General features: G+C 36.0%; 2 protein-coding genes across 2 annotated transcripts; both read left to right on the top strand.

The window, feature by feature from the left end:
* The first annotated feature begins 1,597 nt into the window (after positions 1-1,597).
* On the top strand, positions 1,598-9,539 carry LOC130711842 (cellulose synthase A catalytic subunit 6 [UDP-forming]-like). Its single transcript, XM_057561607.1, has 14 exons — positions 1,598-1,975; positions 3,440-3,635; positions 3,712-3,926; positions 4,022-4,124; positions 4,208-4,391; positions 5,087-5,353; positions 5,459-5,804; positions 6,264-6,401; positions 6,838-6,963; positions 7,063-7,275; positions 7,368-7,638; positions 7,736-7,932; positions 8,035-8,385; positions 8,545-9,539. The coding sequence occupies exons 1-14, from the start codon at positions 1,895-1,897 to the stop codon at positions 9,130-9,132; spliced, it is 3,276 nt and encodes a 1,091-aa protein (XP_057417590.1). The 5' UTR covers positions 1,598-1,894; the 3' UTR covers positions 9,133-9,539.
* A 1,174-nt stretch (positions 9,540-10,713) lies between these two features.
* Positions 10,714-11,299, top strand: LOC130732052 (uncharacterized). Its single transcript, XM_057584177.1, has one exon. The coding sequence runs from the start codon at positions 10,820-10,822 to the stop codon at positions 11,084-11,086; it is 267 nt and encodes an 88-aa protein (XP_057440160.1). The 5' UTR covers positions 10,714-10,819; the 3' UTR covers positions 11,087-11,299.
* Positions 11,300-11,608: the final 309 nt, after the last annotated feature.

Here is an 11,608-nt window from a genome sequence, read left to right as displayed (position 1 = left end):
GATAGAGCAACCAAAAGGTGCTTCGAAGACGTCTTAAGACTTTAAACTTGAGACGAGGGTTGATCCATTTAACCATTGATATCTGGTTCCTTTCTTTTATATGAATGTCATCACCTCTCTATTACAACAAGCTCCAGCAAGCAAGCTTTGAAGTGCATCCTTCAATGACTGCACCATTTAGCCACCAATTAAGATCCAATGCTAGACATTGAACCCCTCATCAAGTCGTCAGTTTGTGTTAAGATATGCAATTGTTCGAGTTGAAAAGTTTGATGGCTTAATTCATTAACGTAAAGATACAAAGAAATTAAACTTCAATCTCCATACATGTTTGAATATCTTGTTGAAGATGCTCGTGCATCCGGAGATGTAAAATTCTTCTAAAACACAAAACATTAATCTTTAATTTTATTTTAATGTAGAACGTAAATATATAAATACAAATGATATTTATTTAAAATTAATTTCATTAAGTTTTTTTCTTCTAAAAACAATACAAACCACAACTAGACTAGGGTTAATTTCATTCAGTTTTTAAAATGAAATACAAAATTTAATAAAAACATTTTAGATTTCTATTTTTTTAATTTATTAAGTTCTTGCGTAGTTATATCAATTTTCAAGAATTGAACCGGTGGATAAAATCCAAATCTTAAAAAAGCAAAACAGGAGGGACCCAGATGCGATTACTGGTTACGTGTTAACACAGATACAGTCAGTCAACCCTCACGATAAAAGTCCAGCACAGCTCAGCAAAACGCCACCATTTTTGGTTTATAGCTAATTTATCGGTTAGAATATCGAGTAAAACCAAAAGCATACAAATAAAAGTTTTCAGTGTACTGTGTACGCTACTCTTTACTTATATTTATTACAGACGCTTAAATAAAAAAATATTTATTACATACGCTACAGAGTAGAAATATATATATATATTTTTTTTTTTGAAACCGAGTAGAAATAGAAATTAAAATTATAGAAACATTGAGAAAAATAAAAAGTACATTCAATTAAGGAAAGACACAATCTACGCCGCGTGAGCAGATCCTCGTTGCCAGCCAGACCCAATACTTGTACTTCACAAATCACAATTCACAATCTCACATTCACCTTTACTTTCCCTTTTACTTGGACTCACTTGCAATCTTAACCACATCACATTACACTTCCGAACCCAAATCTTAATGCATGTATGTTTTATTTGGTGTGGGTGAGTCCATGCAAAATATTAATAAAAAATTAGAATTTATCACGTTAAATTTAAGTGTGAATTACTAGATAAACATGATTTTAAGTTTTTAACACACGAGTATAAAAAAATCCAGATAGACATGATGAAAATGCAACACAACAATAAACTAAAATCCTATTCTCTTTTTTCTTAGTATTCTACAATCGACAGTAATAAGACTAATCTTCTGGAGTCTCGAAAATCATATTAAGTACCAAAAAGAACAATTAAAGTTTTCACCAAACTCCGGTGGGCACGTCCAGCGCAACCCCCACCACCCCCATCTGGGCCCCTCGCCCACCTCGTATCTCTTTCCGTGTTTTATTTTTTAATTTAATTTTATTTCTCATTTGCCTTCTCTAACACACTCTCTCTTTCCCTGTCACTGATCTAAGATCTCCTGTTTCTCTTCTTCTCTCTCACGAGTTCTCACTTCTCATTTCACACCCTCTCTCTCTCTTTCTCTCTCATCACTCTTTCTCTCTCTAAACCTCGCCATTCATCACCACCTCCCTGTTCCTCAGAGAACAACGAGATTCAAACATCATTGTTTTCTTCGGATCCGCTCTGGTTTTTGTGTAAAAGTGGTTGGTGTTCTTCATGTGTGGCTGGTGAGAGCAGCCTGAGAACACAACAACATTACTGTCACTCACCACCACCACGATGAACACCGGTGGTCGACTCATTGCTGGTTCGCACAACAGGAACGAGTTCGTGCTCATCAATGCCGACGAAAATGCAAGGGTAAACACCAATCTCCCTTATCTCTTTTGCATTTTCTTCATTCCTTTTCTGGGTTTATAGCTAATGTTAATTATAGGGTTCAGAACTCTGTTTCTGTTTCTGTGTATATTTTCTTTTGATCCCTAGTTTCTTTTTTTTGTTTGCCTGTAAGAATTTTCAATTTTTTCGTGTTCGGTGGTGTGTGACGCACATGGGTGTGCCTGTTGCTGTTTTTCTTCACTGGTGACAAATGACTATAACGAAATTTGTGTGTTTTGGTGGAGAGATTCGGTGCTTGAATTGCTCATTTTGTATTTTTGCAATATTCATTTATGGAAAGAAAGTTGAGGATTAAGGTTTCTCCATTTTGATAATTACTACCAGCTACCTTGTTCCTGTAATTGATTTGTTATTGTTCTTGCATCCAAAATGTGATAGTTTTTCTCTATCAACTTGGCCATTAACGAAATTGCTTGTCAGCTTGTCCTCTTCAAAATTAGTTCAAAATTCTCTTGGAGTTAATAGTTTGATTAAATTGATTGTGGCACTATTTGACCATTCTGTAGTAATTGAGGGCTATAAATTGCATACAAGTTTGTGGGAGTTATCTGTATTTTCCATGTTGAATTTCAAGGCTAGTTGACTGAAATGGGTGAATAATTACCATGGATTTGTCACACATGTGGGTTATGATTAGCTTCTATCAATTAGGATTAAGGAGTATCGTCATGAATTTGTCGTCTTCTTCGTCTTCCTGTCGGTTTCCTCATTGCAACAAAGGCATGCTTTAATTTGACTCTTTCGTTGACAATTTAATTAATTTCTAATCTTGTCGGCACTCGGCAGCTCTGTCGTCTAGAAGCAACATGGCAGCTCACGCATCCGCGTACATGTAGGATTTTATACTTGGTTTGACGTCTTAGTGCCTAAACATGTGTGATGTTTTTGTTTGGTTTCACTTGACAAATTTAGATAGAATTTGAATATTCCAAAACACTATTTGCATAGTGTATCAGTAACTAACAGAAAATTAACAGAAAGTATTAACGGATTTTTTTCTTGACAATACATATGCAAATTAATTGTTAATTATTTATAAATTAGTCAGAGGATAAAACAGGCATGCTCATACATTTATAGGAAAAAGAAAGCAAGTTGATGAGGAGATGGTATTTGTATATTCATAAGAGATAAGACATATTAAACTGCCATGGGTTTCAAAGGCAATTGCATGCCCCCTCTCAGTATGCATATTAGTTGAGTAGTGGACATTTTGATGCCCCTCCACAATGAGCACATTAGTTGACTATACGCCTTTGGTAATTTCATGCCCAAGTACCAGACATTGCATTGCCCTGACATCAAATGACTGTCTGCTTGCGTGCCGAATGCCATTTTTACTTTACTATAAAGATTGTAAACTTAATAACCTTAGATTGTAATAACACTTTTATTCTTCTGTTTTTGGTTTTGGTTTCTTATCAGATTAAGTCTGTCCAAGAATTGAGCGGACAAATATGTCACATTTGTGGGGACGAGATAGAGATTGCAGAGGATGGGGAGCCCTTTGTTGCTTGCAATGAGTGTGCTTTTCCTGTTTGTCAACAGTGCTATAAATATGAGAGACTAGAGGGGAATCAAGCATGTCCTCAGTGCAAGACCAGATACAAACGCATCAAAGGTAACATTGTTTCTATATTATTCTCTTTGATTTTTATAATTTACAGGCAAACACTAACTAATTTATGAAATTACAGGATGTCCCAGGGTTGAAGGCGATGAGGATGAGGATGATACTGATGACCTAGACAATGAGTTTAGCTATGCACATGCTGATGCTTTGGGTTTGCAACCAACTACAGATTCAATGCTTTCTGATCTCAATTCTAATATATCTGGCATCCCCCCAAATTTGGAGCATGACACATCTGATCTCAATTCAGAAATTCCACTCTTGACTTATGGGGAAGAGGTAATCTCAATTTAGTGTTTTTGATTTTTCTTAATAGGCATTACTGCACAATAGCGACAACCATTCCAATATAATATTGTTTTTATCCTTTATAGGATCCTGAAATATCTTCTTATCGACATGCTCTAATTGTTCCTCCATACATGAATAGTGGAAACAGAGTTCATTCCGTACCTTCTAGTGTTCAGTCTCTTCCAGGTAAGTCTAGGACAACTGTTTCATTCTGCATTTCTGAATTTCATATATGTATAAATTATCACCATGTGGTTCTGCTGTCACAGTGCAACAAAGGTCAATGGTTCCAATGAAAGATATTGCTGTGTATGGGTATGGAAGTGTGGCTTGGAAAGATCGGATGGAAGAATGGAAGAAAAGGCAGAAGGACAAACTTCAGATGGTGAACCATGAAGGGAAAAAATATGGTGGGAATTTTGGTGATGAGTTGGACGACCCTGATTTACCGTTGTAAGTCTTTTATCTTTGTTAGTTATACTTGTGCTCCACAATTGGAGAAGAAATTGTAGCATGTTAAAACTGGTACCCAAAGATAAGAAAGAACACGCCAAACAGTATGAGAACCCTCAACGGAGTCAGTCGTGTTCTGAATAAAAAACTGAGACACGGTATTATTTTGGGAAAGAAGAATGTTCTCGAGAAGAATTACAAACTGATCTACAATAACCAGCCACCTAAACCCAATTCTCCTGAAAACTAATCCTAATAGAGGTACAGTCACCTCTATTTATACTAAACCAAATAATCTAATCAAAATATACCAAACCAATAAACTCTTAAAATATAATAATAAAAATAGAAAAACAAAAGCTGTTTGGTTAAGTACTACTAGCACTAAGTATTAGCGCACACTACTAGATACAGCGCTATCTTACCCCTATTGTGGAGCCTCCTATGGACGTTAGTAATAGGAGGTTTAGGTCTAATTCTATCATAGTATTTCACTGCTTCTGAGATAATAGAGACAAACCATTTTAAATTAGTTGTTGGTGCTTACTCCTATGTTTTTTTCCAAACAATCTTCTATTGTTTTGTTATTTGCTGCAACTGGAGTGAACATTTATTTTTCTCATTTTTGCCACATTTTTTATTTTGGTTGGTTTTAATCCCCCCCCCCCCCCCCCTCCCTCAATATACTTTATCAGGATGGATGAAGGCAGGCAGCCACTTTCACGAAAGCTACCTATCCCTTCCAGCAAGATAAATCCATACAGAATGATTATAATTCTCCGCCTTGTAGTCCTTGGGCTTTTCTTTCATTATAGAATTCTTCACCCAGTTAATGATGCATTTGGCTTGTGGTTGACATCGGTCATCTGTGAAATATGGTTTGGTGTATCATGGATAATGGATCAATTTCCAAAATGGTGCCCTATTGTGCGAGAAACATACCTTGATCGTCTGTCACTGAGGTAATACTTCTGATTCTTTTCATTGAGTTCTTAGTCAATGATATGTTTAATATTAATATAGTTTCTAGTATTTTGTTTCAGTACTTACTTCACACATGGCTGCAGGTATGAAAAAGAAGGGAAGCCATCTGAGTTGTCCTGTGTGGACATCTTTGTCAGTACAGTTGATCCCATGAAAGAACCACCACTGATAACTGCAAATACTGTTCTATCTATCCTTGCAGTTGACTATCCAATTGATAAAGTTGCATGCTATGTCTCAGATGATGGTGCTGCCATGCTTACTTTTGAGGCACTTTCTGAGACATCTGAATTTGCCAGAAGATGGGTGCCATTTTGTAAAAAATACAATATTGAGCCCCGAGCTCCAGAATGGTATTTCAATCAGAAGATTGATTATCTGAAAAATAAAGTTCATCCAGCTTTTGTCAGGGAAAGGAGAGCAATGAAGGTTTCAAATTTAGTCTGCTTCCATTATTTTCTCTTTATATAGGTCTAATCAAGTTTTAACGTTTTAGTCCAAATATTTTATTTTATTTTTAAATTTAGTCCCTGCTTTTCAATTTGTTTATTTAAGTGTCTCCTGACCTATGACATCCAATGTTGTCCCCACAGTAAACCTTTTCTTTGTTTTTTTTTATAAAATGGGTGGGAGGTCAGCTTGAAAAAAATGGGCACATTACAATTTAACAAAATTTGGACTGAGAATCACAATAAGGACAACATTGTATGAGATTGGTAAATTCAAGGGGACTAACAATTTAAAACAAAAAAAGGGCTAAAATGAACAAATTTTCATTTAAACTACAAACTGTACAACTTCCTGCACCCAAGGTTACAAACAATAGGAAAATATTTGTAACTACTAATGCAAACTACTAAGGGGCTTTCAATCCTTTTGCTTTTACAGAGAGATTATGAAGAATTTAAGGTTAGGATAAACAGTTTGGTGGCAACTGCACAGAAGGTTCCTGAGGATGGGTGGACAATGCAGGATGGGACTCCGTGGCCTGGAAATAATGTGAGGGACCATCCTGGCATGATTCAGGTAAGATTATATCTGTTGAATACATACCAAAAGTGTTTTTTTTCCAATTTTATTTTTGGTTGCATGGCATCTAAGGTGCAGGGTTGATATCGTTAATGGAAAAATCAATGTTATGCTATTTTAATAATTGCAAGAAATTGGATAACAAAGCACTATTATGTTGAAATCTTGCATCTTGAAAGGATCTAGATTGAAATGTTATGCAGCATTCTATGGGTTTTTTAATCATAAAGAATTCTTTATAAAAGGTTTGAAGAGATATTTGATGGTTAAAATAATGCCTGTTTACTTGTTTGAAGTGAAAACTGTTTTGCAGTTTCTAATGCTGTTATGCAAGCACTCATGTTTTGCTTAAGCCTATGATAAGAGAATTTGGATTCTTGTAGTTGCATTGCTCTAACCTTTGAAGTTGAAAATTGCCCCTTTTTTTCTACAGGTATTTCTTGGTCAGGATGGTGTTCGTGATATTGAAGGACATGAGTTGCCTCGCCTAGTTTATGTTTCTAGAGAAAAGCGGCCAGGCTTTGATCATCACAAAAAGGCTGGGGCAATGAATTCTCTGGTAAGCCTACTTTGTTTTGGTTCAGATTCAAGTGAATTGATGATTTAGTGGTCTCAAATGATATATTTTTTTGTAATAATAATAATGTAATATTTGAAGGTACGAGTGTCTGCAGTCATCTCAAACGCGCCTTATGTTCTGAATGTTGATTGTGATCACTACATAAACAATAGCAAGGCACTTAGAGAAGCCATGTGTTTCATGATGGACCCTCAAGGTGGAAAAAATATTTGCTATGTACAATTTCCTCAAAGATTTGATGGGATTGACCGGCATGATAGATATTCAAACAGGAATGTTGTATTTTTTGATGTAAGCTCTATGCTTCATGTTTATTTTGTTGTTTGGATATTTTTCTTTTGCCTTTTTTAAATGATTAGTCCTGACTCCCAAATTGAAAACAGATCAACATGAAAGGACTGGATGGACTACAAGGACCAATTTATGTTGGAACAGGATGTGTTTTCAGAAGGCAAGCGCTTTATGGACGTGATGCACCTGCCAAGAAGAAGCCCCCAAGTAAAACCTGTAATTGTTGGCCGAAATGGTGCTGCCTATGCTGTGGCTCTCGTAAGAAAAAGAATGCGAATACCAAGAAGGAGAAAAAGAAGTTGAAGCCCAGGGAATCATCAAGGCAGATACATGCACTTGAAAATATTGAGGAGGGGTTGCAAGGTGAGAAATTATGATCATGCAGCTTTCCCCTTACTAGTTAAAACATTTTCAGATAGGGAAATTTCTGTACTGTAACACTTAATTGATTCTGTTATAGGATCTAATGCGGAGAAGTCATCCTATTTGACTCAAATAAAGTTGGAGAAGAGGTTTGGGCAGTCTCCAGTGTTTGTTGCCTCCACTAATTTAGAAGATGGTGGAATTCCACCTGATGCGAGTCCTGCATCACTCTTAAAAGAAGCGATCCAAGTCATCAGCTGTGGTTATGAAGATAAAACGGAGTGGGGCAAAGAAGTAAGTGCTAGTGAAAGTTTTTTTTTTCCTTCAAAAAAATAACTATTGTTTCTAGTTCTCACATTTCTTCTTTTTCATTCTCTTATTTGTATTTATCATCAGGTTGGGTGGATTTATGGTTCTGTGACAGAAGATATCTTGACTGGATTTAAAATGCATTGCCATGGTTGGCGGTCTGTGTATTGCATCCCTAAGCGGCCTGCATTCAAGGGGTCAGCACCTATCAATCTTTCAGATCGTCTGCACCAGGTTCTTCGGTGGGCCCTTGGATCCGTTGAGATTTTTTTGAGCAAGCATTGTCCGATCTGGTATGGCTATGGTGGCGGGTTGAAGTGGTTGGAACGGTTTTCATACATAAACTCTGTTATATATCCTTGGACTTCCATCCCATTGCTTGTTTACTGTACTCTACCAGCTATATGTCTTCTGACAGGAAAATTTATTGTACCTGAGGTATGTTTGTGTGCAGTATCTTTTTAGTCTATCTTAAAATAAAGCACTCTATGCACACAAACATTGCTTGTTTTGGTGTCATTTTTCAGTCCACTTAGCTATTATATTTTACTCACTAGGCATGGCTTCTAACATGCATTTTTCGGTCTTGATATGCAGATCAGCAACTATGCAAGTCTTGTTTTCATTGCCCTCTTCATATCTATTGCAGCAACTGGTATCCTTGAGATGCAATGGGGTGGTGTCGGTATAGATGATTGGTGGAGGAATGAACAGTTTTGGGTGATTGGAGGTGTTTCTTCACACCTTTTTGCCCTCTTTCAAGGTCTGCTGAAGGTGTTGGCTGGTGTTGACACAAATTTCACTGTGACCTCTAAAGCAGCAGATGATGGAGCATTCTCGGAGCTCTATATCTTCAAGTGGACATCACTATTAATTGCTCCAACTACTTTATTAATAATAAATATTGTTGGGGTTGTGGTTGGGATCTCGGATGCCATCAACAATGGTTATGACTCATGGGGCCCTCTCTTTGGAAGATTGTTCTTTGCTTTGTGGGTCATCATTCATCTTTATCCGTTCCTCAAGGGGTTGCTTGGCAAACAAGATAGAATGCCCACTATCGTTTTGGTTTGGTCAATCCTATTAGCATCCATATTGACTCTCATGTGGGTTAGAATCAACCCATTTGTCTCAAGAGATGGCCCTGTGTTAGAAATTTGTGGATTGAATTGTGATGAGTCATGAATTATAAAGTGAAAGAGCTGCATTGTGGAAGAAGCAAATTCTTTTGGATATGGCACTCTATGCAATGTTGCACAAATTTTTTGATGAAAGTTTTTTTTTTGGGATGTGTAGATAAAGAATGAGAGAAAGAGAGTGGGGATGTGGTGGACAAATTGTTCCTTGTAATAGGGGTTTTCATTTATTCTTTCATTACATTTCTAGAGTCCAAGTGTTATTCTTTTTCATGTTTTATGTATTCTTGTAAGAAGCATTGGATGATAAGTTATTCCCTCTTCAAAATGAGGGATCTGCAGTGTATTAAGGATTAGTTTTAAGGTCTTAAGGTTTTGTTCTAGCTTAAAACTTTGAACATGGGCATGTAACTTCCTGATCATTGAAATCAACAATTATGGATAGATGTTCTTGTTCCTAAGGTGTTCTTTCTGTTTATTTATTATTTATCAGCCTACACTTTTGGGTTAGTCTCTGTACTCACTGGAAGCATGGAGATATATGGAAACATAGACAATAATGAAAAGGAAGAAAATTACGAAGATTCTAAGCCCTTAAAACAAGGTTGGAGTTTGAAAGTTAAGTTAGCAGGAAAAATATTCGTGAAATTTGTTTAGCTTCATAATCAGCAGTCAATGAAATTTGATATAACTTTAAGGTTCTTGATTTTAAGTTAATAAGACCTTCTCCACCTGTTCAAAACAAAGACAGGAAATTAAATTTTGAATCAATTCATTTGTTCTAAGCTTATACGTACCTATTTCTGGCTTGCTTTGTTTGAAGTCAATTCAAACTTCAAAACGCTAGAAATACCGGATTAAGACACATGAATTGTTAATTTGTTATTGACTGGTCAAACTAAATAGCGCTTCATGGGGTAACAATGCAGTAAAAGTAGTAATACCTACAGAAAAGGGCAAAAAATGATGAATACTGAACACGTATTGCTTTGCATAGAAGTTTCAAGTGGAATAATGACATCATACACTCCATTAACCACATAATTCTTGGTTTCTAATATTATTTTTACTACAAAATTAAACTTTTATCTTCTAATTACTCTTTTTCTTTTTACCAAAACGTTGGCTGAGTTTCTTTTTACTATTAAAGAATATGTCTTAACATATTTGAAAGTTTCAGCGAGGGCCAAAAGTGGACTAGAATATCCTAATCAAAGCCCACAATTTCTTGTAGAAAAATAATTAAAATCAATACAGATTCAATACAATGGCTGCTGCCAGGTGCCAACTGCTGCTGTGGATTTAAAAAAATCATTCTTTTAATTTTTAAAGGTATCTCATGACCGTCAGCAATGAGACTAATCCACTTGAGCTCCAAAGATCACATTAAATAGATATGTTTCTGCTGATAAATCATTCTCCGTAACTATAACTTTAGGTCGAACCTTGAACTAAATAAAAAATAAAAAAATGCATTTATATTAAGTTTTTAAAATTAGTTAATGAGTTTTTCAACGTTCATATTACCTACTGATGACCTGCTAAAAGGGTCCCTCAGGTCAAGTCACCAATATGATATCATGGTACAATTAATCAACGGTAACATTATTCATTATGCAAAATTCCAAAGCAGAGGACAATTGAATTGATTGTTGCCTTAAATAGAGACATTTCGCGGTTGCATAGGACAACAATTGATCTTTATTGTACTGAGTACTAACCTCACAGTTTCAAGCATGATGAACTTGGTCACTGAGTCAGAGATGGAAGCTGCTCATCAGCTTATTCAGCTCAGCGACGAAGATAATAGTAGCAGCAGCGACAACAACAACAACAACATCACGACCGGGAAAAGGAGCAGAAGCTGGGAAGATCAAGAGGTTGATCAAGGGCTAAAAGCCATAACTATAGCTATGAAGATTCAAGAGCCAAAGAAGCAGAGGAATTATCGTTCTCTTATGAATATATACATGGCGACTAGTCCTATATCGATCGATGCTTGAAACTGGACAGAGGAGAGGGCCTCACAAATGAATCAAAGAAAGTAGGAACACCTAGCATAGCAAGGTAAAGAGTCCCAGATTTTTCTTTGTGTAAAGAATTTTATTGTAGCTTTATTTTTCTGTAGAGAAATTATGTTGCAAATTAAGTACTAGTTAGCTACCTTGTTTTTATCAATAATGTTTTGATGATATAAGCACATTCATTTATCTTAATCTGCGTGGTACTTTTTTTTTAAAAAAAGTTCCTGCAAATATTAAGCTAGTGGCATAGACACCAAAATATCAGCAGCTACAAACGGTTCAACCTCAAGGGGCACCTCCTCTAACCAGACATGCCTTACATATGAGAAGGCGTTCCAGGCTAAAAAATGTGTGGTACTTAATTCTTTGTTTTTTTTTCTTTGGTCCAATTAATTTATACTAGGGATGAAATGAGTTTTCCCAAGTGTATAAGTGTATTATGAGTCTTCTATGCATATCACTATTAGATGGACATTTTTTTTTCTTTTTATTCCTCCGTCG

The sequence above is a fragment of the Lotus japonicus genome, chromosome 1, assembly GCF_012489685.1.
Source record: "Lotus japonicus ecotype B-129 chromosome 1, LjGifu_v1.2".
NCBI classification, from domain to species: domain Eukaryota; kingdom Viridiplantae; phylum Streptophyta; class Magnoliopsida; order Fabales; family Fabaceae; genus Lotus; species Lotus japonicus.
Note: the sequence above shows the minus strand (reverse complement) of the source record. Positions and strands in the feature narration are given on the sequence as shown.

Coding starts and splice junctions, on each gene's coding strand:
- LOC130732052 (XM_057584177.1), top strand. CDS start 10,820: ATGATGAACTTGGTCACTGAGTCAGAGATGGAAGCTGCTCATCAGCTT.
- LOC130711842 (XM_057561607.1), top strand. CDS start 1,895: ATGAACACCGGTGGTCGACTCATTGCTGGTTCGCACAACAGGAACGAG. Junction 1,976..3,439: donor ATGCCGACGAAAATGCAAGG/GTAAACACCAAT, acceptor GTTTCTTATCAG/ATTAAGTCTGTCCAAGAATT. Junction 3,927..4,021: donor TCTTGACTTATGGGGAAGAG/GTAATCTCAATT, acceptor TATCCTTTATAG/GATCCTGAAATATCTTCTTA.